This window comes from Lathamus discolor, chromosome 3, assembly GCF_037157495.1.
Source record: "Lathamus discolor isolate bLatDis1 chromosome 3, bLatDis1.hap1, whole genome shotgun sequence".
Taxonomy (NCBI): domain Eukaryota; kingdom Metazoa; phylum Chordata; class Aves; order Psittaciformes; family Psittacidae; genus Lathamus; species Lathamus discolor.
Genome location: NC_088886.1, coordinates 73145018 through 73172630, shown reverse-complemented (window position 1 = coordinate 73172630; position 27613 = coordinate 73145018). Strand labels below are relative to the sequence as shown.

General features: G+C 42.9%; 1 protein-coding gene across 4 annotated transcripts in view; it reads left to right on the top strand.

Moving 5' to 3' along the window:
* The window catches only part of DIP2A (disco interacting protein 2 homolog A), a 97418-nt gene extending 69805 nt beyond the window's left edge, over window positions 1-27613 (top strand). For 2 of the 4 annotated variants that reach the window (XM_065669776.1, XM_065669775.1), the window contains 20 exons: window positions 5770-5906; window positions 7451-7531; window positions 7729-7856; window positions 9820-9934; window positions 11025-11226; window positions 11771-11880; window positions 12012-12092; window positions 13911-14034; window positions 14743-14864; window positions 15179-15290; window positions 15504-15613; window positions 16133-16263; window positions 17090-17258; window positions 18222-18392; window positions 20982-21043; window positions 22935-22992; window positions 23420-23494; window positions 23912-24086; window positions 25274-25397; window positions 26626-27613. In XM_065669776.1, coding sequence (XP_065525848.1) covers window positions 5770-5906; window positions 7451-7531; window positions 7729-7856; window positions 9820-9934; window positions 11025-11226; window positions 11771-11880; window positions 12012-12092; window positions 13911-14034; window positions 14743-14864; window positions 15179-15290; window positions 15504-15613; window positions 16133-16263; window positions 17090-17258; window positions 18222-18392; window positions 20982-21043; window positions 22935-22992; window positions 23420-23494; window positions 23912-24086; window positions 25274-25397; window positions 26626-26878 — 2540 coding nt within the window. In that variant the 3' untranslated portion in view covers window positions 26879-27613. Of the gene's footprint in view, window positions 1-5769; window positions 5907-7450; window positions 7532-7728; window positions 7857-9819; window positions 9935-10796; window positions 10884-11024; window positions 11227-11770; window positions 11881-12011; window positions 12093-13910; window positions 14035-14742; window positions 14865-15178; window positions 15291-15503; window positions 15614-16132; window positions 16264-17089; window positions 17259-18221; window positions 18393-20981; window positions 21044-22934; window positions 22993-23419; window positions 23495-23911; window positions 24087-25273; window positions 25398-26625 lie in introns of those variants that run through there. The other 2 variants (XR_010610617.1, XM_065669777.1) reach the window with 2 other exon arrangements.

The window sequence follows — 27613 nt, the reverse complement described above, 5'->3', positions numbered from 1 at the left end:
TTTGAATTTGCCTTACTCTTTCAAGTTTACTGTGTAGTGACCAAAGAACCTGATTCATTCTAGTTCCTTTGCACCTGTGGCTCTGCTGTTAGTGGTCCCATTATGAATTTAATCTCTTGCTGAGCTGTAGTTCCAAAGCCCTCCCCTTTGCAGAGCATTTACTCAAGGTACAGAGAAGAGGAGAGCCACCCCTTCATCAGGGACTGTAGTGATGGGTTCAAAATGAAGCAGGGGAAGTTCAGGTCAGATGTAAGAAAAAGTTCTTCCCTGTGAGGGTGCTGAGGCGCTGGCACAGGGTGCCCAGAGAAGCTGTGGCTGCCCCATCCCTGGCAGTGTTCAAGGCCAGGTTGGACACAGGGGCTTGGAGCACCCTGCTCTAGTGGAAGGTGTCCCTGCCCGTGGCAGGGGGTTGGAACTGGATGAACTTTAATGTCCCTTCCAACCCAAACCAGTCTGGGATTCTGTTTGGTGCTATATCAGCAGCCACCTCTTCTCTGTACAGGAAGGGCCACATTTTGAGTAAGAGGAGGCAGACACTTTCCAGTCTGCTGATAAAAATGTCAGCCATCATGCAGCAGGTGGCACTGGTCTTGTTTTGTTCTCCTCATTGCTCCCAGAAGCACTTTGTAACCAGCAAGGTTGGTGGTTCAGTTTCTTACCGAACTTATATTCACATTCAGTAAAATAACTCTACTTCAGCTTAACAATCGAGGAAGTAAGGCTGTAAAGGCAGGCCAGTGTGGGTACAGGCGCTGAGGTTAATGTCTGTGTATTGTTGTATGGCCTTAATGTGAAAACATGAGCAAATGCAGGGCTGGGGGGAGGAAGAGTCTGGTGAGCTAATCTCACTTAATGGTTTGTCTGAATGTTCAAAGTCAGGTTGTTAAACTTGTCTGCAAAGTCTCAGAAGCTGCAAGTGGCTTCCATGTCTCAACAGAATGACTGTTTTTTCGCTTCAGCTAGAATACAGATAGTATGAACTGCTACTGCTGTCTGGTTTGCCTGTTCTCACTACTGATGTCCTTTGAAACCCACTGAAATTCAGCTGTGTTCTACTTAGATTATGGGTTAATCACAGGAATGTGGAGGGAAGAAGCTTGCATGCCCTTCAGTTAGTCATGGATCCTTTGGTGAACTGACTGAGGTTGACCTTGATGTTGATCCAGTTTTTGAGAGTTCAAAAAAGTGATATCTGATGCAGCCTCAAAGGAAAACTTTCTCTGGATCAGTTTATCACATGGAGATCTTCCTGGCTTTGCTGTAGGCTTGTGCTCTGGGCAGAGGGTGCTCAACTACACTAAGGCACAAAGCAGCTTATGGTTGTGTTGCACCTTAAGCTGCTCTTCATATTCAGCCATTAGAACTGTAAAGCCACTTGGTTAATTCTCTGTAGTGCATTTGCTTAGTGGCAGGTTCAGTTCTGCTTGTGGTGTCGGAAGGATTACCTGTATGTTTGTGGATAAGTAATTTACCTTCCTCTTCTATGTAAGCTGTTAATGAAAACCATATCCCTGTCCTTGTGAAATGCCTTGGAGCATTGTCTGGCAAATCTAATGTCTCCTTCAGGTTTAGGATGACATCGACAGACAATTTGCAACACAAGCATGACTTTCTACATCAGTAAGAAACATCAAGTGACTGGTCTGATTGTGTGAGGGGAGAATAGTTAAATGAATATCCATTTAGTGCCTCAGAGTGATAAGACTTGTAATTGATCACTGTGGCTATTTTAAAATACCGTAGTAAGTGGCAAAAGTTCTTGTAGGTTAAGCACAGTTGAGCAACTTAATGAACTAACTCTTTTAAAGCTCTAATCAACATTGGGCTATCAATATCTGGGGCGGATTAGCTTCAGTTTGACCAAATGATACAAATTCCAGGTCTGAAGGTATATTTTTAGCAGAAATTTCTCCGTATGTTCCTTAAGTCAGAAGGCAATGCAGTAGAATTCTTTCTAGAGGATAATCCTTTATCTTCAGTGTCTCTTAAAAGAAAATTGTTCCAAGTTTCCAGAGTAGGAGGAAAGTAAAAAGGCCAACAGTCATTTGGAGATGTGTGCCCAATGAAATTAATGACTTAAGGAAACTACTAACTTATTTCCAAATGAGTCTGCATGTACATTCTAACAGTGGCTATAATTGTGCCTTACCTAGTAAGATTTGTGCTTTTTCCTATGTAGTATTCATGGAGGATGTGCTCTGTCCATTCTCACTTGGTGTTTGGCATACAGGAGAGAACATACCACCATTTCCTTTCCTGTTAGTTGCCTTCTTGAATTACTCCTCTGATTGATGAGTCTCGCTCTTTATCTGGTTTGGGGTTTGTATTTTTTCCTTTCCTTACATTGCTGTGCTTTCACCAAAGCCTAATTTGAGTCAGATGCCATTCCTGAAGGCTTTGTTGCATCTTCTTATCCTCACTGAATACACTGAAGTTGACTACATGCCCCAGTCTCTCAATCATCTTATGACACATAAGCTCGCGTTCGTGTCGTCAAACAATTTGGTTTATTTGGAGCCTTCTTTGCTGGGAAAGAGGTCTCCTAGCCAAGAAGTAGTCGTCATGCTGAGGTTTGCTCAGTCAAGCCAAATGGTTTGATCTCCTTACCCTTGAAGATCCCTGGCGTACTTGAAGATGCCTTGAGGTACCAGCTGGTGGAAAAGTCATGGATAAAGTGTCCACTTCTGCCCTCCTTTTCTTCACATCTTGCTATTTGTTCTGAGACACTGAGCCCACCTGCTTAGGGGATCTTATTCAACAGGCCGCTCAGCACCAGGATCATGTCCTGTGTCACTGGTGTTTAACCCAGAAACCGCTCGTGATGCCACATTCTCTTCAGTTGCCTTGGCTATTCACTTTCATCATCTACCATGAATGCCAGTCACAAGGAAGTGCAAGCATCCATGAAGAAACCTTCCCATCAAAGATAGCATGGGAATTCTTAAGGAATGCATTCTCCTGGAAATTCTGTGTGGATCCTGAAAGGATGGTGTTTTCCATCTCCTATTGACCACCTTGGGCTATTTCGCATGGTTGCTTTCTAGGACTGATGTTGCTAAGAAACAATATTTGGCTCAAAACAGTAATTAGTTAATTTCTTCATTGGTAAAGATGGAAGGAAATGTACCAAACGTCTCTTCTGCCTGCTGTGTGCCTCCAACTTTCACATCACCTGGGATGCAACTGTCGTGTCATCTTGGAAGCTTATTATACCTTATGCTTGGACCTGGATATGGATGCTAGGGGTATTCAGTTAAGTTTACCTCCCTGCTACTTCCCAGCAAAGTGTTTCCATTGTTTTACAGGGATCCTTCTCACATTCTTTCTTTGACAAGAGTAACCCTCTCTAATCCGGAAGATTTGTATCCCTATAGCTCCCAATCATACAAAGCCTGCCTCATAGACAGAGTGCTGAAGCAGTCACTTTCTTATACTCAAGCAAAATCTCTGGGTTAGTGCCAGATCTTGGGCTTCTGCCGATGAACTTCTGCATCTACAGTTTCAGGTTCTGGACTGTGACTGTACTCAGTACCTTTCCCAGAATTTCAAGGAGAATGGTTGGCATTTCTCAAGTGGCAGGATGCTTACTCTGTCTTCCATCTATGGGTCTCTTGGGTGTTACTGTTTCCTGTCTGTGTCTCAGAAAATACATGCCCAGATTCTGGTAGTTACCACGATGCATTTTCCCTGCAGAGGAATCTGGTGCCTTCATCTCAAGTACCTGACTTGTGAAAGGAGTTGTTACAGAACAACTCTGTGAAGCTTTCAGTCTTTTTCCTTAGACTGTGAATGTGAGGTAGCAGTACCTTGTTCCCACTCAGTCCTTCGAATTTATCACAGTCATCAGCAGTGTGTTTCTGTCTTCACATGATGGCACAGCAGCTTGCACTGCCCAACTTCTTCTCTTGGAGATCTGTGGCAATGAGTTTGCTTGTGATGGGACATTTTCTTCCAATTTAAATGTTGTGCTTTAGATGCTTGTGTGACCACGTTTAGGGTCTACATTCTTGTTCATCCTAATCTAGGAATTTGGCTTTCTCTATGCCTGTTGCCATTCCCATGAAGGATTCAGGTCCTCGCATTGGACACCCCCATATGCTGTTTTCTTCAGAGATGAGGTTTCTCTGGAAACCCTTCAGCAGGGGTGGGATAGAGGCATTTTATCCTGGTCTTCTAGTATTTTTCTTAAGGCTTCATGCTTCTAGAACAGAAGTGAAAACTCAAGGCTGGAGTGCAGAGAAGTCCCTCTTGTTTTTATGCTCATGGACCCAGGCTTTTTGGGAAGACTTGCTGGACTCAAGAAGATCCTGGAGTTCCGCTGTTAGCACACAGTAACAGTCCAAATGGATACCGGTTGCATACGGATCCACTATGAAACTGTGAGAGAGGAACAAGAGAGCACTTTCTAACACTCATCAGGCACCTTCTGCTGGTGCAGGCTTCTGACATTCTTCTTGCCTTCGTGCTGTGCTGGTCTTGAAACATTCCAAACCTGAATCCAGTCTTCAGTAGGGCATCAGTGCAGTCATTTGTTTGCACAGCAGGATTCTCATCCTCTGCCAGAAATCTCATGGCAGGGCTAACTGCTGAGAGCCATCATCTGTAAGAATGTACATGTGGACTCATTTGAAGAAAGCAAGCTTTACTTACCCGTCATCAGTGTTCTTCGTGATGTGTAGTCCACATGTACATTCCTGTCCCATCTGCTTTTCCCTTCTTTCTAATTCTTTTTCAGATGCAATGCTGTTGAGAGAGACTGAAATGGTGGTAGATGCACTCTCTTGTATGTCACACATGAAGCAGGAAAAGAAGGAGAAGCAAGAGTACAGGTTCCACTTTGCAGTATCACATGGCAGGGCAGAACTCTGCCTGCTGTTAGATTGTACGTGTAGGCTGCCTGTACCATACATTGGTTACTGGTAAGTTTCTTGGTTTGTCTTGGGTTATTTAACTTGATCAGGGTGATAGGATTGTCCTTGGGCTTCACGGATGGAGCAGCATTTGGGGACTGTAGGTTGGGTTTCCCATGTTTGTGAATGAGTTGAGGATGTAGCATTTGTGTATGTCTACAAATTGTGCTTTCCCTTCTCTCTGCATCACTGCTTTAGCGTTACAGAATTACAGAGCCCATTGTGCCTTATCCCTCCACCTCCTTCTTCCTTCCCTTTTGGGCTACGACAGGACAAATCCAGACTGCTTAAGCAAGGGCTCTACTTAGCCAGAGAAACGTCTGAGGAAACAGTGATTTCAGAAGTCAGATATAAGCAGTGGCCAGACCAAAGCTCAGTGTGATGTTTGTTTTACAAGTGTGTATACCTGTGATCAGAAATAAGAGTATTTCAGTGTAGGAAGAGAAAACTGGCAAGGATAATAGCACCTTTATGAAATGCAGTTCTTTTAATGCGTTAAAGAAGGGCATCAAACTGAGGATAGGTATCTTCTTATTTTTCATCTTTACTCCCATACATGCTTGTACTTGATCAAACCTTTCATGTTGAAAAGAAACTGCTATGGTTTTGGATTCAGTTGCAGTGATGGGTACACTGTGAAGCACTGTAGGAAAAACAAATTGCATTGGCAAACTTGGATCTGTCATCTTGGAGAGCACATTACACAGGCTCTCAAAAAGATGGAACTCTCTTGCATGCTGTGTGTTTGCTGTAGCTGATAAATATTACAATCTTGAGCTGCCTGCCAGTGGCAAAGCAACGTCTGTGTCAGCTGCTAAAGTGTACCAATGCTGTGACTGTGTTCTTTCTCTCCCTTTAGCAAACGTGTGTGTTGTGAAGGTGGATGGGACTCCTTATCTGTGCAAAGCTGACGAGGTTGGAGAAATATGTGTGAATTCAGGTGCAACTGGGATGGCATATTTCGGCCTCCTTGGAATCACCAAGAATGTTTTTGAGGTTGGTATTTCTCTTTGTAATGTCAAGTTTCATTGTTACAGTCTGTCTCTTAGAGAGGGAGTTTGGACAAGGGCCTGTAGGGACAGGACAAGAGGAACGGCTTTAACCTGCCAGAATAGAGGAGACTGAGATGAGCTCTTAGGCAGAAGCTCTTCCCTGTGAGGGTGCTGAGGCGCTGGCACAGGGTGCCCAGAGAAGCTGTGGCTGCCCCATCCCTGGCAGTGTTCAAGGCCAGGTTGGACACAGGGGCTTGGAGCACCCTGCTCTAGTGGAAGGTGTCCCTGCCTGTGGCAGGGGCTGGAAGTGGAGGAGCTTTGAAGTCCCTTCCAACACAAACCAGTCTGGGATTCTGTGATTATAACCAAAAATACGATGAGCAGTCAGTGAGCTGCCTCTGTATTCTGCAGTCCAGTGTTGTGCCTATGTTATCATTTTGATTGATCTTAGTTCTGTATTAACACATCAGCCTTGTGTAAAGTTACCTGAAGATATTTCAAGGCTGTTGGTGTACAGCTTGGGACATAAAGTCAGAAATTGCAAATGCAAGCTGCTTCATGCAATCAGAATGCATCTAGAAAAGCTTCCTTTGTGCATTGCAAACTGCGTGTGCTTTTCAAAATGAACTTTAGTGTTGGTTTGCTGTAATGCTTAGGACACCAAGCGGTTTGCTGTTGGATATATGAAATTATGTTGCTAGATACATGGCTGAAGATACAGTAAGGATGATAGCCTATCAGTCTAGAGTTTGTAGTTCATCACAGCAAAGGCAATCTTTCTGCCCAGATTTTCCTCACAGCAGTATCCCAATTTCATGTTTTCTCTGGCAAGAAAGGAGTGAAAGTCTTTTGAGAGTAGCACACACACAGTGTTACACTGGACAGCAGTTGGAAGACTCAGCTGGCATATGGAGTTCTACCAGAGAGATGAAAGTAATACTCACCATCATCCTCTCCTACAAAAAAGCTCTGTGTCAGCTTGCCAAGCCTCAGCACTTCAAATAGCTTTAGCTTTCAGCACTGTGCTAGTGAGAGACAGCAAGAAACCTGATGGAATGGAAGAGCTGGGGGGTGGGAGGAAGGCAAAGAAAGCACCTGATGAGATTAATGCTTTGCTCTGGTTCTCTGCTGTAGGCAGCCCCATCACTGCAGCAAAATTAACTTTCTCAAGGTTCTGATAGCAAAGTGTTTGTAATAATTGGAGTGATGTGCATGGGTACCTACCTCAGAAGCAACAGAAGGACTTCCTGATAAAGCGCTGTCTGAGTGTATACTATAAATCCCAGTTTAAAAAGCGTTGTGAGCTCTTGTTACGAAGGAGAAATGGCTTGGAGAAAGATGAAGAATTCAACCACAGATTTCAGAATAGGTGTGCTCTTTGTTATCCAAAACCCTGTGTGGTGTTGGTACTTGACATGATAGTAACTGTTGTCATCAGGTAATTTCTCAACTGAGTGTAGAGCTGCAATGAAACGGAAGCAGAAAGCATTTTAGCTTCACTTTTCTTACCAGGACTGTGACTGTCTCAATACTTCCATGTCCTTTCAGGCCATCCCAGTGACGGCAGCCGGAGTGCCTGTTTCAGACCAACCCTTCACAAGGACAGGATTGCTTGGCTTTGTGGGTCCTGTAAGTGTGACTGAGCCATCTGGGGCTCTGCTTTGTCCTGACTCCCAGCTCTTAAACGATGCCCCTGAATTCAGCAGCATTCTGTGTCAGGGCAGTGACCTTGGGATCTTGAGAATAATTTTTGGCTGTAGTCAAGCATGTATCACCCAGAGTCTGGAGGTTTTCCCCCTCTATTTCTAAACCTGTCTTCTTTTCAGGACTATCTGGTGTTTGTGGTAGGAAAGTTGGATGGCCTAATGACAGTTAGTGGCCGCAGGCACAATGCAGATGATGTGGTAGCCACAGCACTGGCTGTCGAACCCATGAAGTTTGTCTATCGGGGGAGGTAAGTGGATTAAAACCTTCACCACTGCTCATTGGACTTGGTTGTTGCTTTTTTCACCTGCAAATGATCAACAAGTAGCATAGTGTACGCAGGAGCTCTGCACATGGGTATTTTGTAGGAAAGATGGCCCTAGGTTGTGATATGCCAGGTAAGAACTTGGCTGTCCTTCCTAGCATGGAAGATAAATATTGACAGCCTCAGTGTATACATACAGTATATACAATACTTCATGTATAATAGATTTGAAATTAATTTCACTTAGTATTAAACATATATCATTAAGTGTCTGTTTAAAACCTCTTTCAAAGCTTCTTTTAAGACAGTCAAATGATGGCTGTATGCCAAATGTGAAACACAACTCCCCTTTGGCAACTTGAGCCTTCCATACGGACTGGCCTAGGGAAGAACTTTGCAGCGTGTTCTAAAGAATAGACTCTTTAAGTGTTGAGGGTGCTGCAGGACCTCAAAGATAGTATGTGTTGTATCACCAGCATTACTGCCCTTCAGTAGCTCAGTGTCCACATGGAGGTTAGTGATGAGTGGTGCCCTCAGGGGTCCATACTGGGACCGGTACTGTTTAATATCTTCATCAACAACACACCAGGATTAAGTGCTCCCTCAACACATTTGCAGGTGACATCAAGCTGAATGGTTGTGAGGGAAGGGACACCATCCAGGGGCACCTGAACAAGCTCAAGAAGTGGGCCAGTGTGAATCTCATGAGGTTCAACAAGGCCAAGGGCAATCCCCAGTCTTAATACAGGCTGGGGGGTGAAGGGATTGAGAGCAGCCCTGAGGAGAAGGACTTGGGGGGGTTGGTCCCCATGACCCAGCTTCAGTGAGCGCTTGAGCCCAGAAACCCCCTGTGTGCTGGGCTGCACCCCCAGAGCGTGAGCAGCAGCTCAGGAAGGGGATTCTCCCCCTGGAGACCCCCCCGCAGTCCTGATCCAGCTCTGGGGCAACAGCACAAGAGGGACGTGGAGCTGCTGGAGCAAGGCCAGAGGAGGCCATGGAGATGCTGCGAGGGCTGGAGCAGCTCTGCTCTGGAGCCAGGCTGAGAGAGCTGGGCTGGTTCTGCCTGGAGAATAGAAGGCTCCTTAAGAGGAGATACTATTTTGGCCTTACCTAGAGGGGCCTTATAAGAAAGACAGCGATAGACGTTTTAATACAGCCTGTAGCAACAGGACAAGGGTTCATGGTTTTAAACTAGGAGAGGGGAGATTTAGACTAGATACAATGAATAAATTTTTACAGTGAGGGTGGTGAAACACTGGAGCAGGTTACATAGGGGTTGGTGCTGTAGCCCTGGAAACAGTCATGGTCAGGTTGGATGGGGCTCTGAGTAACCTGATCTCCCTGCTTGTTGCAGGGGCAGGGTTGGACTTGACGAGCTTTAAAGATCCCTTCCAACCCAAACCATTCTATGAAAGTTGAGCTTTCCTTATCTTTGCATCACTTTTGCAATTCAAGTTTCACAAAACTAATGGCATGTACCTGTTTGAGACATTATTAATATTTTATCCTAGAAGATGCAAGCCTAAGACTAATGTAATTCACAGATGGGCAGAAGTGTTTTTCAGTGCAAGCATTGCTAGATGTGCTGGTCAGTAATTTGGCATAGTTGTCTTTCAGAAAGGACATCAAATGTAGGTACAGCAAGTTCAGCATGCATGATGGGAGTTATGTAGGGAAGGTTTGTTGAACCCCTGCACATATGGAACCTGCCTGTATTAAACATGTGCTATTTGGTGACTGCAAATTCTCTTGACAGGAATAAATTACAGTAACGAACCTACATTTGCTCTCAATTTGTCTGTGATTTTGTGATGATCTGACATAACTAATGCCTGTGTGTGGTAAAACAGTGCCATTAAAGGTTGTGCAGTTGTTTCCACAATCTAATAAACCCTGCTGTGCTCATCAGATACCGCATCCTATCATTCTTTTGTCCTTTGTGTTTTAGGATAGCAGTGTTCTCTGTCACCGTTTTGCATGATGATCGAATAGTGCTCGTGGCAGAGCAGCGCCCTGACGCGTCAGAGGAGGATAGTTTTCAGTGGATGAGCAGGGTTCTACAGGTAGCCAGTCTGTCCTTCCTCTCTTTACAAGTGAATAAAGCTGATGTGTGAAATGAGAATATTAAGAGCACCTTTTTTTTCTGTAAGGAAAACCTATCAATGTAACTACAGACTGCTGTAATAACCTGACTTCGGATTGTATTACAGGGTTAACAGTCACCAGACTTTATTTCAGTATGGTTTTAAACTTCATACTACTGGGATGATAGCTTATCTTTGTTTAAATTCTCCATATCTCTGCTGATTTCATACCTGAAAATGTTTAAGTACACACTTAGTGCCAGGTATCAAAACACTCTGAAATCCTGTTATGTCACTAACATCCTTATTCCAGATCACCAACAGTAAGCATTAAAAATTCTCTTCCCTTGGTAACTTTACTGTGTTTCCGTGGGGAGGCTAAGAGGGGAATTGCATTTGAGGATTTGGGAATTCATCCATTGGTTCTCATTAAGTAAAAAGCGAGAGAGCAGTTCTGGAAGAAGACACTGGTAAAGAGATAACTAAAGGAAGGCAAGAGAGAACATCTTAAGGGAGGATTTCTCTTAAGACTAAGACAGCTGTGTAATAATGGTTTCTAATTTTGGCTCTGTAATCTTTTTAGAGGGGATATCTGGTAATAGAAAAGCTGTTTTTCATGGGAGAAAGTATTTTATTTCTCTTTTTAGAAGTGTCACAGCTAAACCAGACACTGACGTTTTAGGCAGCGTGATGCTTCCCTCCCTGGTTTCATGGGTTTATGTTCTACTGCGCTTCTGTTACTGTGCCATATGTGCTAAATTTGATGTGATATCATTTTGGCTTTAAAAACTCTGCACTTTTTGCCCACTTTTAAGAGACTTTCCTAATCCCTGATGTGCAGGTGGCATCCCCTTGGTAGAGTGCACAAGCAAAGTCCTGGGTCTGCTCCTGCTCCCATTGAAGTCATGGCACAACTTCTATGAGTTCAGTGAGTGCAGAATTGGACCCTTTATTTGCAAATTGTGGTGCAAGTAAAAACCTTAATGTTATTAAATGACTTGAATTCAAATTCTTGCTCTAGCTACATCCCAGTTCATAACGTGGAACATCTTTCTTTCTTTCTATCAAGGCAGTTGATAGCATTCACCAAGTGGGCGTCTACTGTCTTGCCTTGGTGCCAGCCAACACTTTGCCAAAGGCTCCACTTGGAGGAATTCATATTTCAGAAACCAAGCAACGCTTTTTAGAGGGTGCTCTGCACCCTTGTAATGTCTTGATGTGCCCACACACTTGTGTCACTAATCTGCCTAAGCCTCGGCAGAAACAACCAGGTGAGGAAAGGAGCTTGTTCCCTAGTTCTCTCTCTGTCTCTAGGGGCATGCATAGAGAGGGGTCTAGAGGCAGCTCAGGGCTGTGCATGTTGGATGGCTTTAAGCTGCCTAACTTGGCAGAGCTTGGGGTGTTGTCAGAGCATGCCAGACCTCAGAGAGGGCATTACATTATAGTCTGCCCCAATTCCCAGTGAATGCAAGGTCATCCAGCACAAATCCATTTCATGCTTCTGTAGCTACGTTATAAATTGCTCCTGTACTGGCCATCTTGCAAAGGGTAGTAACTCGTGTAATAAAACTCAAGTACAGACAGACCTCAGTTTGCTGAATCAGTAACAGACTGATTTTTAATGTACCATACTGATAATGGAGTCATTTTTAGTGTACTGTCCTCTTCTTTTTCTATGCAGTATGGTCCTTGGGTTTAGGTTATCATCGTTACAGTTGTATGTTACATGTGTAGTATTCTGCAGGCTGAGTTATAGACTGTTACATGTTCCTTACACTTCTTTTTCCTCATTTTGCACTGGTTTTAAAAACACAGATGTTGGTCCTGCTTCAATGATAGTAGGAAACCTTGTTGCTGGAAAGAGAATTGCACAAGCCTCAGGGAGAGACGTTACCCAGTTGGAGGATAACGACCAGGCAAGAAAGGTAACATGTCCTGACCTTACTAAGTATTTGAATTGGCTTATTCAGAATGAAACAGGAGCAGTTGTGATATCCCACTGAAACTAAGCATGGTGCGTTGTGAGTGAATCAGTGTCTCCTTTTTCCTCTTGCAGTTCCTGTATTTAGCAGATGTTCTTCAGTGGCGAGCTCAGACAACTCCAGATCATCCCCTCTTCCTTTTGTTGAATTCCAAGGTGAGATGCACTTTAGGAGATGGAAATCAGCAAAAGATTGTTTGGATTCTAAGAAAACTCCAGTGAGAATTCTTTTCCTAAAATGCTTCAGGTTATTTTGAGGAAGCAGACAAAAAATTCCTAGTTAGCAAGCAGCAGAATTTTTCCACCTCTGGAATTTCAGTAGGGATTCTGGCTAGCTTAAAACATTGCAGTAATTGCATTTCCTGCTGCAACACAACTTTCGTCCTGTTAATGGAAGCCACGATTCTGTCTTCATCCCTGAGCACAAGGGTAAGTGGAAGTTGGAGCTGGACCTTTACTCAAGGTCTGTGTGAACCCTTATGACATATCACAAGGCAACAGTTGTGTTTCTCAGCTACTCATTTTTACTCATAGCCACTCTGCTCTGCATGGGACTGTTGGTAGTTCTGGAGAATTCACATGCCTTGTGCATCCAACACTTTGTAAAGGGGTCTGAAACGTGCGTGGAGACCTCATAGCAGCCTTCCAGTATCTGAAGGGGGCCTATAAGGAACTCTTCATTAGGGACTGTAGTGACAGGACAAGGGGTAATGGGTTAAAACTTAAACAGGGGAAGTTTAAATTGGATATAAGGAGGAAATTCTTTACTGTGAGAGTGGTGAGACACTGGAATGGGTTGCCCAGGGAGGTTGTGAGTGCTCCATCCCTGGCAGTGTTCAAGGCCAGGTTGGATGAAGCCTTGGGTGACATGGTTTAGTGTGAGGTGTCCCTGCCCATGGCAGGGGGGTTGGAACTGGATGATCTTAAGGTCCTTTCCAACCCTGACTATTCTATGATTCTGTGAAACAACCTTCACTTGTTTATGTGCCTCAGTATCTACACCTCCCTGGGCTTGAGGAATACTCCCGCTGTGTTATTGAAAAAAAACAAATCTTCTAGTTTCTTCTACTGCTATTCTGGCACTTTCTTTATTGCCTTCTGGAAAGAAAGAAGGGGAAAGCCGGTCAGTTGGTTTTTGTTTGAGCCTTTACTCAGTAGCTACCCTTTCAGTGACAGTAACATCCCAGTGACAAATTGGGTTTACCTTGTGCTGTGCTGTACTGCAGACATGTGAGATAGGGAACGTGCTTTCAGAAGGTCCTTAGGAAGTAAAGGATTTGCCTTTGGGAGTCTCATTTAGACGGCAAAATTATTTAAGACATGGTTCAAAGTTCTGACTTTTTCTCATGGGGCTGCTTTAGCAGAAGAAACTTCCTCAGTATTGCTAGAAGACCCAGAATTGGCTTATCCTTCTCTCTGAATATTCTCTTCTCCAGATGCATCTTTCCAGATGCACAGCTGGGGAAAATACACTTTTAAGAAGTGCCCGTGCAAAGCAACCACAGCTCAGGTTGCCTCTCTGACCCTTCAAAACAGTGTCTATATCGAAGACGTCAGCAGAGTTCCCTTTGCACTTTTGAGACTGCTGATTGCAAAAGCAGCTGGAGGTGTGGCTGAGCAGGGTGAGGCAGAGCTGATGCAGCGCTCCTGCTGCTGCTAATACTAATGGCACTAATATGTTACTACTATTTCCCTTGGACTGTGACATTTCAAGTATTTGTAAGATACTCCTTTGTGGTACCAAATACATTCAGAAGCCGATTCCCTGTCTGATGTTCAAAATAACATGTGTAACGTTCAGTGGTGTTCTAAAAGTTCCTGTTACCAGCAGCTTGGTTTCCAAAACACCTAGACAGTCTTCAAAAGTGTGCTGTTAAACTAAGGACAATGAAACATTACATCTGCAGCATGTACTTTGTGGAGAAGAGTTTGAAAGTGAGTAAAGTTCCCTGATGTTGCTCCTTTTCTGTGCAGGGCACTGTAGCCAGCAGTGCATCATGCATACAGCTACACAAGAGAGCAGAAAGGGTGGCAGTCGCACTGCTGGAGAAGGGACGACTGAATGTAGGTGACCATGTGGCCCTGGTTTATCCTCCAGGTAAGGGAATGCAGACAGCAAAAGTCAAAGTCAGACACCACAAGGAAAGAAACAACTCTTGCCCAGACGGAGCATTCAGACACCCATTTAGTACAGTGCTATATGGCAGTGACTTAGTGTTTTGAGGAAGAGACTTTTTGTCATTTTATTATTAAGTTGCTTCTTCTATGTTTACTAAACATTTCAACCTCAGAGACTGGGATAAAACTGCACATATATCCATTAAAAGCTAGATGAGAGAGCTAGGTGTATGGACACCCTATCTTTCCCGTGCGGTTGTCTCTAGAAGTGAAATCTGGACCTCAAAACTTGTATTATTAATATGTATTTAGGAGTGCACATGGGTAAAAAAGAGTATTACTTAATAGAAGTAGGATGACCGCATATTCCAGAGTGATAACTGTGAAAAACAAATGTCATTTTCATAACCCACAGTACTTTGTTATTTTATCCTACCTGTCCATGAAAATATATCCCTACAAACGTAAAGTTTGTAGGGTTTGAATCATTTTTGCTAACTCTTAAATGCAAAATCGTTTAACCTTATAGAATGGTGCATGGCTAAGAACACCCTGTTGATTTGAAGAGATCTTTGTGACAAATGCTTATCTCTTAGTAAAAGAAACTGGGTGTGTTTTGATTTTGGAGAAAGAGTTTGGCCTTTTGCTCTCATAAAAATGGCTTTAATTTTACAAATATCCTTTTCAGGAGTAGACTTAATAGCAACTTTCTATGGCTGCTTATATGCTGGCTGTATACCTATCACCGTTCGCCCACCTCATCCACAGAACCTTGCTACCACTCTGCCCACTGTCAAAATGATTGTAGAGGTATGTATAAGACATCTGCCTCCTAGTGCTTTTGGTAGGTGCAGGATGGTTGATGCAGCCTGATAAATTGCTTTGCCACAGTCCATATAAAATAAGGAAAAGGAATAATCAGTGTGCTGTGGCTGACTCAGTGAATACCTTTTTTTACAACTCATTTAAAATGTTCTGTCTGTTGTGATTGTGATTTTGCTTCATTTCCAATGGGGATTTTTCACCTGTTCACCTTACTGGTTCTCTCATCTGGATGGGTATGAAATTACATTAGCATTCATTTGTTAGTTTTATACATGGTTTTGATGCTGTGTCTTTTACAGGTCAGTAAGTCTGCCTGTATACTGACCACACAAGCGATAATGAAACTGCTGAAGTCCAAGGAAGCTGCAGCAGCTGTAGATATTAAGACGTGGCCCACTATTTTGGATACAGGTACAGAATGTTTGCCAAAATCCAGTTTGAAGACTGATTTCTTTCTTTTGTTACACCATAACTTCCTATCTGAATGGATGTATCTAAGATTGCATCAAAATAGCTGTCCAGAAACAATAGCAAGCATCTGGTGGTAATGCTGTCAAGATACATTCTTCTCCTGTATTTTACAAAATAATACTATTTACTCTTCTTTTTCTGTGTTTTAAATAGATGATATGCCTAAAAAGAAGCTGGCTGGTATTTTCAGACCTGCGTCTCCAGATATGTTGGCATACTTGGACTTCAGTGTGTCTACTACTGGTATATTAGCAGGAGTAAAGGTAGAGTAACAAGACAGAGATTATTCTACTTCATTTCCTTATATGCAGGTATATTCTGCATTCATTCCTCCTGCCAGAGAAGAAATACAGAAACATAAGTGGAGCATCCTAGTGTGCAGATGCATGACATCAACACTTATTGATGCATTTTTTGGAGGCATTCAGCCTTTACTGGCTGTGTGTGAGGAATCACCAAGGGGACTGATGGAGTGTGTCTGTCGTTAAGTTCATGAATGCTTTCTTTTGCAATTTATAGTAGAGATGCGAGATGTTGTTTAGCATCATTCAGTGTCATGACAGATGTCATTGGCCACTAGCATGAAAAGTACCTGTGAACTTTTGGGCTTATATCCCTCTCTTGTGTTTTAACGGTGCTTAACCACACCCCCCCGCACCCCCCCCCCCCCCCCCCCAAAACCACTACATGTTGCCATGTCTTCTACAGCAAACATTTCTGTATTTCACGTGATAACCCTTTTTGGTTTAAAGCCCCTGAGAGCACCTCTTTTCCTCCTGCAGATGTCACATGCAGCTACAAGTGCCTTATGTCGCTCTATAAAGCTACAATGTGAGCTGTACCCTTCACGTCAGATTGCCATCTGTCTTGACCCTTACTGTGGCTTGGGATTTGCTCTGTGGTGTTTGTGCAGGTACGTCCTTTGGGTCATAGGCTCTCCATGCACTCCCAGCCTTCTCTAGAATCCCGGGGAACAGTCAATGGCTGAAACTGTCAGAGAAACCCAAATTAACCTTTTTGTAGGCATTTCATAAAGTACATTTTGGGGTAACAAAATTCATGTAAGTTACTTGAGTAACTTGGGGTTTGCAAGTGGCATTAAGCAGATACCAAATCCAAGAAAAAAAGGGCTTCACTATCTATTTCACATTGATTAAATAAATCCTTTTAAAGTCTTTTGACAGTAAACTGTATCTTTGTACAATACCCCCAAGGTGCTGACTGTTGCAGATTTATTTCAGATTCTTATCCAAGGGAATCTAAGCGGAGACCTCAGAGCAGCTCCAGTGCCTAAAGGAGCTACAAGAAACCTGGAGAGGGGCTTTGGACAAGGGCCTGCAGGGACAGGACAAGGGGAATGGCTTTAACCTGCCAGAACAGGGGAGGCTGAGATGAGCTCTTAGGCAGGAGCTCTTAGGCAGAAGCTCTTCCCTGTGAGGGTGCCGAGGCGCTGGCACAGGGTGCCCAGAGAAGCTGTGGCTGCCCCATCGCTGGCAGTGTTCAAGGCCAGGTTGGACACAGGGGCTTGGAGCACCCTGCTCTAGTGGAAGGTGTCCCTGCCCGTGGCAGGGGGCTGAGGCTGGAGCTCACTTTAAGCTCTCTTCCAACCCAAACCACTCTGTGAAGTTCAGATAGATTCCACGCTCTCAGTTTTCCTTTTTCATGATGACTTTATGTAACTTTTGGCTTTTTGTATGCTGGCTTGAAGTTTTCATCTTTCTATTTCTTCCTCTCCCTAGCGTCTATTCGGGTCATCAGTCTATTCTAGTCCCTCCTCTGGAACTGGAGAGCAATGTGTCCGTCTGGTTGTCTGCTGTCAGTCAGTATAAAGTGCGTGTCACATTCTGCTCTTACTCTGTGATGGAGATGTGCACCAAAGGGCTTGGAACACAGACTGATATACTCCGGGTGAGTGGACTTTGTTTTTCAACATACTGACATCTAAATACATGTATCTTTCTAAAATCCTTTTTAGCCTGCAGAAGATGGGTCCATAAGTGCTTTATGAAGCCTTTAATTATGACTTGCTTTTTGGGAAACACTGAGACTGCTGGAAGTTTCAGCTCTCAGGTTTGTGGTGGGGAAGAAAAGAAGTTCTTCTGTTTTCAGCTATACTTACTTGTGCCACCTCTATGCTGCTTGCCGGGTATTGAGTTCTGAAATGGCTGTTATCTTCCTAGCAGCAGCAATTACACAGGAATTGATAGTAATTGATAATTGATCCATTTATTTTTGAGGGATGTATCTTAAGTGAAACTGAATTTCCTTGAGGAGCTGCCTCTGTCTCAGTGGCAGGAGCGTTCCCACGGCTGTAGTAACTAAGCTGCTCAGGACTTCCACTGGGAATGTCTGGCAGCTTGTTGTGCACAAGAAAGTGGCTTCATTGTACTTATTCTCAGTATAGACAGCAAACTCTGTCCCTCTGTTCTCACTGAACGGAATCTTGGCCCACAACCAGTTGCTACAGGTTCACATTCATGCTGATGAGAGCTACTAATGTCTCAAACACTCTGCTTGCATCTGAACTGAGGTGAGCAGGTCCTTTGTGAGCCCAGCCCTGTGAAACAGTGACACTTTGTGGGGTTTTCAGCCCAGAATGATGAGTGGCTGGGTTGCAGCTACATGATGCAAGTAGTTTGTGTCCTGTGCAGGAAAAAAAACCCTGCCACAAAGCTTCTTGGCACAGTTTTAGAAGGTTGTCCTGGGCTGATGGAGCCAAACTGAGTGTGGGCCCTGTGTATAGTGCTTAACCAATTCATGTCAGTTATTCCAGTGTTTTGGAAGTCCCTCTGTTCTGTGAATTGAAATGGCTTAGTTCTAGAATTGCTGACTTCAAACTTAAGAGGTTGTTTTCTTCACCCAACCTCTCAGATGAAAGGAGTTAACCTGTCCTGTGTGCGAACGTGCATGGTGGTTGCAGAGGAGAGACCAAGGATTACATTAACACAGTCTTTCTCCAAGTTATTCAAAGACCTGGGCCTCTCTGCTCGTGCAGTGAGCACTACGTTTGGGTGCAGGGTCAACGTAGCAATTTGCTTACAGGTGAGATTAAACTCTTTATTCCTTATACAGAATCTCTGGGAACTTTATAGGAAATCATGTTCATTCGTATAAGTTCTTTTCTAATGAGCTAGAGCTCCATTGCTTGTTTGCTTCATCACCAAGTAAATAAGCTTTGGAGATGTGCATTATGATAATTTCACTGGTCTGTACTAATGGACCAATTGATTTCCCTTTCTAATACAGAGGACCAGTATTAATAAACTTGTTTCCTTCCTACGATGCAGGAGCAGTGTTAAATACAGCTTCCTGTTCACAAATACATGAAATATTTCAAGCAATGCTATTTCAGCTTTTGCGTCATTCAGATTTTGTCTGTTTGAAAAACAGCTTATGTATATGTTGAATTAAATGGAAGAAAGAGTTCCCTAAATAAATCCCAGGAAAATTGATAAGGATGGCAGGTTTTTTACTTCTAAAGATCTCAAATGAGCATCAGCAACATGCAAATACATTTGTCTCACCTCATGTGAGAGTTGGACTTCTTTTTACAATTAAAGGTATAAATTGGAAGCTTTGAGGGGGAGAATATGCCCATAAAGTACAAACAGCCCCACTTCACAGACTGGAGATCATAGTTTCTATGGTTTCTGTCACACATATTAAAGGAGAAAAGGTTTCTAACAACCCCTAGAGAGATGGTTATAACAAAATGTGGCCAGAGCAATTTTATGAATTGGTAGATGGAAAAATAGGAAGGATATAGATGAAATTCATTAAATTCATTCAATAAGGCATTTCAGATGCCAAGTGCAAAAGAACAGCTTTCTGAATTGGCTGCCTAAATAGGGATTCTAAAAGCCAGGTTTGCATAGTTACTGTTCAGACTGCACAAAGGTGGGGGGGGGGGAAACCCAACAGTTTTTCTGCAGGATGTTAAATGGGAATGTGAGAAGTACTGCAAGAAAACAGTGAAGACTGAAGCTTCCCCTTCTTTTTATACCTTTTTCATCTCTGTTCTCCATTCTTGAGCCCTTTATTAGTGTCTTGGGGGATTTTTAAACCTCTTTTCCCCATTCTTCCAAAGTGATACCTGTATTTGACTTTTTAAGTCACGGAATTTACACGGCTATAGATGAATAGCCAAACTGAATGAGTGTTTGATACAAGTTAGCATGCAAATAAATGCATAATGTTTTCCAGCCTTACTGGACTGTTTCATTGAGAAGGTGTTTCAGAAGCTGCAAGCAGCCTTTAGATACAGATGCAGGAGGGATAAGGCAATAGGCATATTATCTGCCTTAAAACTCTTATTGTTTATTCACTGGGACTTCCATGTTTCCCAGTGAACCACTTAAAAATAATGTGAAATGGAAACTTTCTGTTCACTCTATAACAGTATGAGTTTTGTTTTCTGTCTGACTGTGTGTATCTTACGTTTCCAGTGCCTCTTTGTCTGTATTTTCTTTTTTCCCCTTTCTCTCTGTTTCACACACTTTGATGGCCTCTGTTACTTCTGTTTGTGGTCCTGCTGTCAGCCAAACAGGCTGGGCAAGCTGGCTGAACAGGTATAGTGATGCATGTGTGCTTGTAATGTCCTAAAGTCAGTCTGGTTCAGCAGTATTACTCTAATGAATGTATGTCATTTGAGAGTTGTCATCTGGAATAGATAAAGTGAGATTTTTTTCTTCTAAAGAAGTTCAGTCTTACTCACAAAGAGCACTTGTAGCTGAAGTACAAAACCTCTTTCTCAAATGAGCCAGAAAGGGACCTATAGCAATGATTAAAGTTACTGAATGGTATATTCCTAGAGATAAAGCTCATACTGTTCCTTTGTGTGGCCATCAGTGTCACTGAGCCTCAGCAGTGCTATGAAAGTACAAGGGAATATCATAAAGACATTCTCCAGCAGCACAGTCTTGAGCTGATGGCAAAGTGGCCTCATTTGAAGTATTTCTGTAATGAGAAATACACTGGGGGGAAGGGGGGGATAGTCACCAAAGCTTTGCCTATTTTTGTAGCTTTAATATGCATTTCACAGTAGTTGCTGGCTCTCTTGAGATTCAGTTCTGCCAGGGAGTAAAGTCCCCTGGTCCTATGGTGGGAAATGGGAAACTTCTCACCAGAGCTGGTCAGAAGGTTTCTTCTGGGACTGCAACAAAGCTTTGTGTGTGCCCAGGCCGTTACTGACAGGAGCCCTGGCAAAATATGGGTTGGTTGGAGTGATGTTTTAGTTAAATGTTGTTAAATGTTAATAAACATTTTCTTCTAAGTTAATAAAGCTGTTACAAAGCAGAACAGTTGAGCTTTGGGGCAGGGATTAAGGCCCTCATAGGTTTATGCTTACATGCTTTGCACTTGCTGTTTCTAGAGGAGGTGCTTACCAAATTAAGACTTAACAGTATAAATACGTACTTCACTTGTGCATTCATTACTGATTCCATAAAACATCAAAGCTTTATGGCAGTCCCTCTAGTAAGGGGGCCTATTTTACCACATGTCTGATAGATTAAGGCAGCACTTTAAGTGTCAGTAAAAAAGGGAGAGGAATTTGTGAATTTATGTGGCTGTGAGAATGAAAACAGGATTTTCTGGCTTCTGCTGAATTTGTTTCTTCCTTCTTATTCTTAGGGAACAGCGGGACCAGACCCAACAACCGTCTATGTAGATATGAGAGCACTTCGACATGACAGGTACAGATTATGTTAAAGCATTAACTATTTAATGCTCCTCCTGTAGAGCAGAAAGTTCAGCCTCATTGCCTTGGTTTGCTGAAATGCTCTTGGCAGCAGCTAATCTCTCATCACCATACACAAGGAACCCCATCCTGGAGGATGACAGCTCTATGCTGGAATTGGTCCAGCATCTCCTCCTCCATCAGTTGTTCTGCTGTTCCTCTCTAGAACCTCTCTTAACTTGCTGCCTGTTCATCAGTCCCATATAATCTAGACCCATTAGCTGTTTCTTACCTGGTCATATGCTTAGCAAAAGGTGACTTTGCCAACTGGGTGGTTAGTCACAGAACCACAGTAACATCTGGTGTAGGCAGAATCTCTGTCCCTCAAGCAACCTCCTGCTCAAAGCAGGACCAGCTTCAAGACTTTATGAGGTTAATGAGGGCCAGGAGCAGTTCAGTACAGAACATTTCCAAGAATAGAGATGCTCCTTCTGTGTGTGTGTGTGTGTGTGTGTGTGTGTGTGTGAGTGATGAGACTGACACCCCACTCGGGGGAAGTCTTCCTTAGTGGCACTTCCCATTCTGCATATTATGTTGCTGGCCTCTTCTCCTTACAGTGAGTAAGTCCAAGAAATCTGGCTCCATGTTCTCTCTAACAGTCCTTTACGTAGTGGTTAAAGTAAATGAGAATCTCCCTTGGTTGTTTGGTTTGGTTTGTGGGTTGGTGTTTTTTGACTCTTCCCTTCAGACAAAAGCAACTCAATCCCCTCAGCCTTCCCAGACCCAATAAATTGATGTCAGGCCTGTACTACAGCATATCAAAACACATACACACACATACACATGTGTACACACGTGTCACCTGGAAACTTGCCACGGATACATCATTCTATCAGTTGTAATTCTGTAGTCATAATTTTCATATTGTCTCTCAGTTAGTTAACACAAGTGCTGGCAGCACCAAGTTTAGAGTAAGACTGTAAGTTTAGCAGGGTGCATGCACATCTGTGTTTGTTTCTGTACTTAATTTAAGAAGCATAATATCAAGACTTGTGTCTTGATAAATAAAATACAAATAAAGCATTTGCTTTATTTTCTTTTAAATTGATAATGTTAAATTAGGGGCTTACGTTAACTGGGAGCTTTTGTGACTAACTCATCTCTAATTTTTGCAAGCTTAAATCTTAGCTGTTCGAAGACAAGCTCTTCACCACGTTTAGCATGACCCTGCTTGGCATCTGAACAGATCAATGTAAACTACAGTCATTTTCTCCTTCTTGAATGTATCACTATGACTTGCATGGTATATATTCCTTTTCAAACCAAGTTCAGCCGTATCCTCAAAGCTGCCACTGCATTAGCTCTAGCCTATAGGTGTAGGGATAGTCTAATATGACATGATGTATAAGAGCTGCCTCTCTTGTATGCCTCTCCTACTGCACTCAATTCTTGTTCCTTCTGCAAGTGTGCTGTCTTCATAAGTTATGCTGCTGATGTGCTGCATGGTGTCACTTAATTCCGTTTAGGCTGCTTGCTCTTCACTTATTTTAATTCCTACTGCCTCTCTGCCATGGGTCAGTGTGGCAAGCGGAGGTGCCACAAAGTCCAACAAAGAAGGTGAATGTAAAATGCTGGTGGAACTGCAACCTTCAAGCTCTGTTGGAAACAGTTACTCATCTCTCCAGAGAGCTCTTTCTGCTTCGTTAAAGAAACATGGTGTGTGGGAATGCTAATAGAGAAATCTTGAAGACATCTAGAACTCTTTTAACTTACTGCATTGTGAATAACTGAGCAAATTGGCTGGCATCGTAAGAGTTTGGTCAGTGCAGCTAAGGATAGGATAATACTTGAACACATCTATTTAAGTTCCTAAATCCTTGTACAAATGTATTCTCTTATTTTTTCAGGGTGCGTTTGGTAGAGAGAGGTTCTCCACACAGTCTGCCACTTATGGAGTCTGGGAAGGTGAGAGCTTGAGAGCATCCTTCCTCCTCATGACCAGTACCTGGATCAGCACAAAATCTGTGCAGCAAGCTTCATTAATCACAGTATGTCTAGGAGAGGCACTAGAGAGGGTGAAATGAACAGCTATTAAAATGAAGCCGGGTACATGAAGTGAAGCAATAGGATATGTTGCTAAAACTGAAAATATCAGAGGCCTTCATGTGGAAGGCATTTTTCAGGTGTGAAACAAACTTCAAGTCTAAAGCTGCAGAATAGTTCTTGGACTTGAGAAGACTGAGCAACTTGGTAGGAAGATACGGTTGATATCTATGGTACAGAGAAGAGCAGAAAGAGAAGACTGCACAAATTGTTGACTTCTGTGGCTCTGCATTAACTTTTCTTTTGATGAATTCAAGTTCTCTTAACTTCTCTTTGCTTCTTATTCCAGATTCTTCCAGGGGTCAAGGTCATCATAGCACACACGGAAACCAAGGGACCTCTGGGAGACTCGCATTTAGGAGAGGTAAAGCTTTGATGCTGCTGTACTTGTAGTAATTTAATATATAGATAAATCATGTCAGATAAATGCCTATCTCTTAATCACCTTAATGTGGCAAGTGAATGAACTCTGCAGAGAGCTGGAACAGTTTACATACTTGTATGTAAGTCTGCGTGGTTTCCTCCCTCCCCTGCCAAACTGTGCATACATATGTATATAAAACTCTTTTTTACTCCTTTTTCCTGCTCATTTTCTGTGAGGCAGAAATTAATGACTTATTGTAATAAAACTACTCCTGGCATTTTAGGAGCAACAAAATTGTCAGTGGAACAGATCTTTTAAATCTAGACATGCTGCTGCCTGGGTCTGGCAAAATAACCAGTGTTTCTATGGGACTTACTCTCTTTTGGTTTGTTGCTTGTTTTGGTTTTTATCTCCTAGATATGGGTGAGTAGCCCACACAATGCTACTGGTTACTACACAGTGTATGGAGAAGAGGCACTGCACGCTGATCACTTTACTGCTCGCTTGAGTTTTGGAGACACTCAGACCATATGGGCTCGGACTGGGTACCTTGGTTTTCTGCGCAGAACAGAACTTACTGATGCTAGTGGAGGTGAGAGAAACCAAATCTGCTTATAGAGGCATGTGTTGGAAACTACTTGGGGTAGTTGAGCTAGCAAAGAGAAAGCTGTCCTGCAAGTTTATCCTGACTTCCACCAGAGGAAAGTGCTGGATATAACAGGAATTATTCATTACTCACTACCCTTCAGAGCTGGTAGAGCATCATAAAACACTCGACCAAGGGACTCTGGGCTTTCCCTGCCTCTCATTTTCTAGGGTAGTGACCTAGCCTGCAGGGCACGGCTCTGCACAGGATGCTTTGGCGGAATTCTCCTTCTGCCACTGTTCAAAGTGAAAGGGCTCCCTGTTCTTGAGAAAGCTGGTAGTTGAGAAACTGGAATCTGTGAGCAGGCATTCACAAAGGAAGAGAGGTGACAAGGCAGCATATTACTATAGCAAGGTTTTGTGCCTTGGAGCTTTCTGAAAACTCATATAGAGATGTTTATCCCTGTGGAACAATCCCAGTTGTCCTTGAGTATGTCAGCATTTGAGAAGCTATATATGGTGAATTATCACAGCCAGATATTCAGGAAACACAAGTCCGCTTTTTGTCTCAAGGTACACGGTTGAGCAGAATTATAAAACAGGTGCAAAGAAACCCAAAGCTGAACTGAGCAGTTACTGGATGGACATAGCAATGAGGAAAGCATGTCCTTACAGAAGCATCTAGGAGAGCTTTGCTTATTGAACCTAGCAAAGCTAAGGCTGAGGAGGAGATAGAGCTGTTCTCACTGAATTAACTATGGGGCACTTCAGAAGCTCAGTATTGCTGGTATGAAAACAGTGGGTGTAAGCTGGTTTTAAAAAGAAAAGTTACCTTTGAAAATTGGAAAGTGATCCTATCCATCAGAGGAGAGAAGTTCTCTAGGAAGAAGAGTGGGGCAAAAAAATGCCTTAAAGTGTATTTTGAATGGATTTATGAATTGAGATTACATGAGAAAAGAGACAGAATTAGATTACCCAGAAATTCCTTTTTGTCTGAATTCAGTTGCTTGGAGCCAACGGGCAGAACTGCTGCATGACCTCTTAATTCTCTTCTCTCCAAATGGCAGAGCTTGATGTGCATTACAGACTCTTTCTCCTAGGAAGCACCTCAGAACATCAGCAATAAGCACATACAAATGACCATGTTTGTTCTGTAGATCTGATGGTGTTTCTAATGTCTGTGCTATGTTGCAGAGAGGCACGATGCCCTGTATGTAGTAGGCTCTTTGGATGAAACACTGGAGCTCAGAGGAATGAGGTACCATCCCATTGATATAGAGACCTCTGTAATAAGAGCACATAAAAGCATTGCAGAATGGTAAGAGCCTCAGTATTACTTTTCTGTATTCTTTTATTCCTTCTAAAGCAGCAGAAATTAACCTTCGTGAACAGAGCTTAGACTGAGAACTTGCTGTAGAGTGAACTCAGCGAAAGTTTGCATAGAATCTGCTGCAGTGAGAGTAACTGGAATATAATGTTCCTCTTGAACCCGCCTCCAATGCTAAAAACAAAATAAAACCCACACCCTTATGAGAGTTTGATCTTCATAGCCTGAAAGACAGGAATGGCAGGATGAGAACAAGGCAGCACAGCTTTCACTTCCCTGACTGTGTCAGAATGTATATGCTTGGATGTGGTAAACACACCTTCAGGATTTCAGCCTGGAGAAGAGAAGGCTCCGGGGATACCTTAGAGCAGCTCCCAGTGCCTTTAGGCTACAGGAAACCTGGAGAGGGGCTTTGGACAAGGGCCTGTAGGGACAGGACAAGGGGAATGGCTTTAACCTGCCAGAACAGGGGAGGCTGAGATGAGCTCTTAGGCAGAAGCTCTTCCCTGTGAGGGTGCTGAGGCGCTGGCACAGGGTGCCCAGAGAAGCTGTGGCTGCCCCATCCCTGGCAGTGTTCAAGGCCAGGTTGGACACAGGGGCTTGGAGCACCCTGCTCTAGTGGAAGGTGTCCCTGCCCGTGGCAGGGGGTTGGAGCTGGATGAGCTTTAAGGTTCTTTCCAACTCAAATCATACTATGATTTCTTGAATGGTTTCGTCTAACAAACATTATTCTCACGTGTTAACGGATGATGTATGCCACTTGGCTGTAGGTTCTCTTCAATCTCAAAGTGACAGTGTTTACTTTTTTTTCCCCAATGTAAGCTTTGGGAGGTTTTGTCTTTCAATAGATGATTCTGAAGATTTACACAGGTACTTTAATTTAATCAGGTGTACACACAGAGAGTGTGAAATCTTCCTGTTTTAATACACAAGCACAAAGGACTTTTAAATACACGATTGTGGACATATAAGAGAAAAGGACCTACTTATATTTTTTACATGGGCAATTAAAACAAACGGTGGCAGGATATTCCAAGAACTTACAGTTTTCATATTTCCTGATTTATTAATATTTTCACATTAATATTCTATCATGTGTTCTCATTTCTTATATTGTTCAAGTGCTTACAAAATGTCTTTCCAGTGAGTCCCTCTCTGATAACTGGCTTCCTTTGACTGGAGTTTTTTCTCACCGTTTCTATTTGTATCATGCCAACAGTGCTGTGTTTACATGGACCAACTTGCTTGTGGTGGTTGTGGAGTTGGAAGGCTCAGAACAAGAAGCATTGGACCTGGTTGCTCTGGTAACAAATGTGGTTCTCGAAGAGCATTATCTCATAGTAGGTGTTGTAGTCATTGTGGACCCTGGTGTTATTCCTATCAATTCCCGTGGTGAGAAACAACGGATGCACTTGAGAGACGGGTTTTTAGCTGACCAGTTGGATCCTATTTATGTTGCCTACAACATGTGAAAAGAGAAGAATCACACCAAGGCTAAAGCACCAAAATAAAGGGACTTTCCAAATAGTAACATTGGAACCCATTTTCTGTGGTTTTAAAAGCTGTTGAAAGGGAAATGGAGATGCTCATCTTCGCAGACCTTCATCTCTCAGATTGCATTTGCTTTCATAAATCCATTGTAACAGTTGCAGCAGACTTAGGACGGAGAGTTTACTGAATTCCTGAAGGAAGCTTGTGAGAACTGTGATGGACCAGTGGTTTTTCTACACTAATTCTGAATGTCAGTACTTGATGCACTGCATTAAAGGACATAAAAGCAGGGTGGGGAGCAAACACCAGCTGTGAGGACAACTCCTGGAAACAGTACTGAGTCGTGAGTACCTGTTTGGAGTTCACCCTCCATGTGATTGTTTGCAATATGTTGGCAGTATCTGGATTCAGGCGTCACTTTCAAGACTGCACACATCTCTGCCATATTCTCTACTGTAATGAAAGGAATTTTGCACATATTTGCGATTTTAAAAATGCAGCCTTTTTATTTGAAATCACTGACTTACCCCTATTCAGAAGAAAGAAATTCAGTCCAATCCCAGAGTCAATATAACAACAATTATGCTGCTGTTCAGCTTTTTTTGTACCAAGCGAAAACAAATACTGCAGCTGTAAAAACATTACTTATTGTGCCATGCTGGACTCTGTAATGCTATAAACTTTGTAATAAAATATAAATTAATATCCACTTTTAA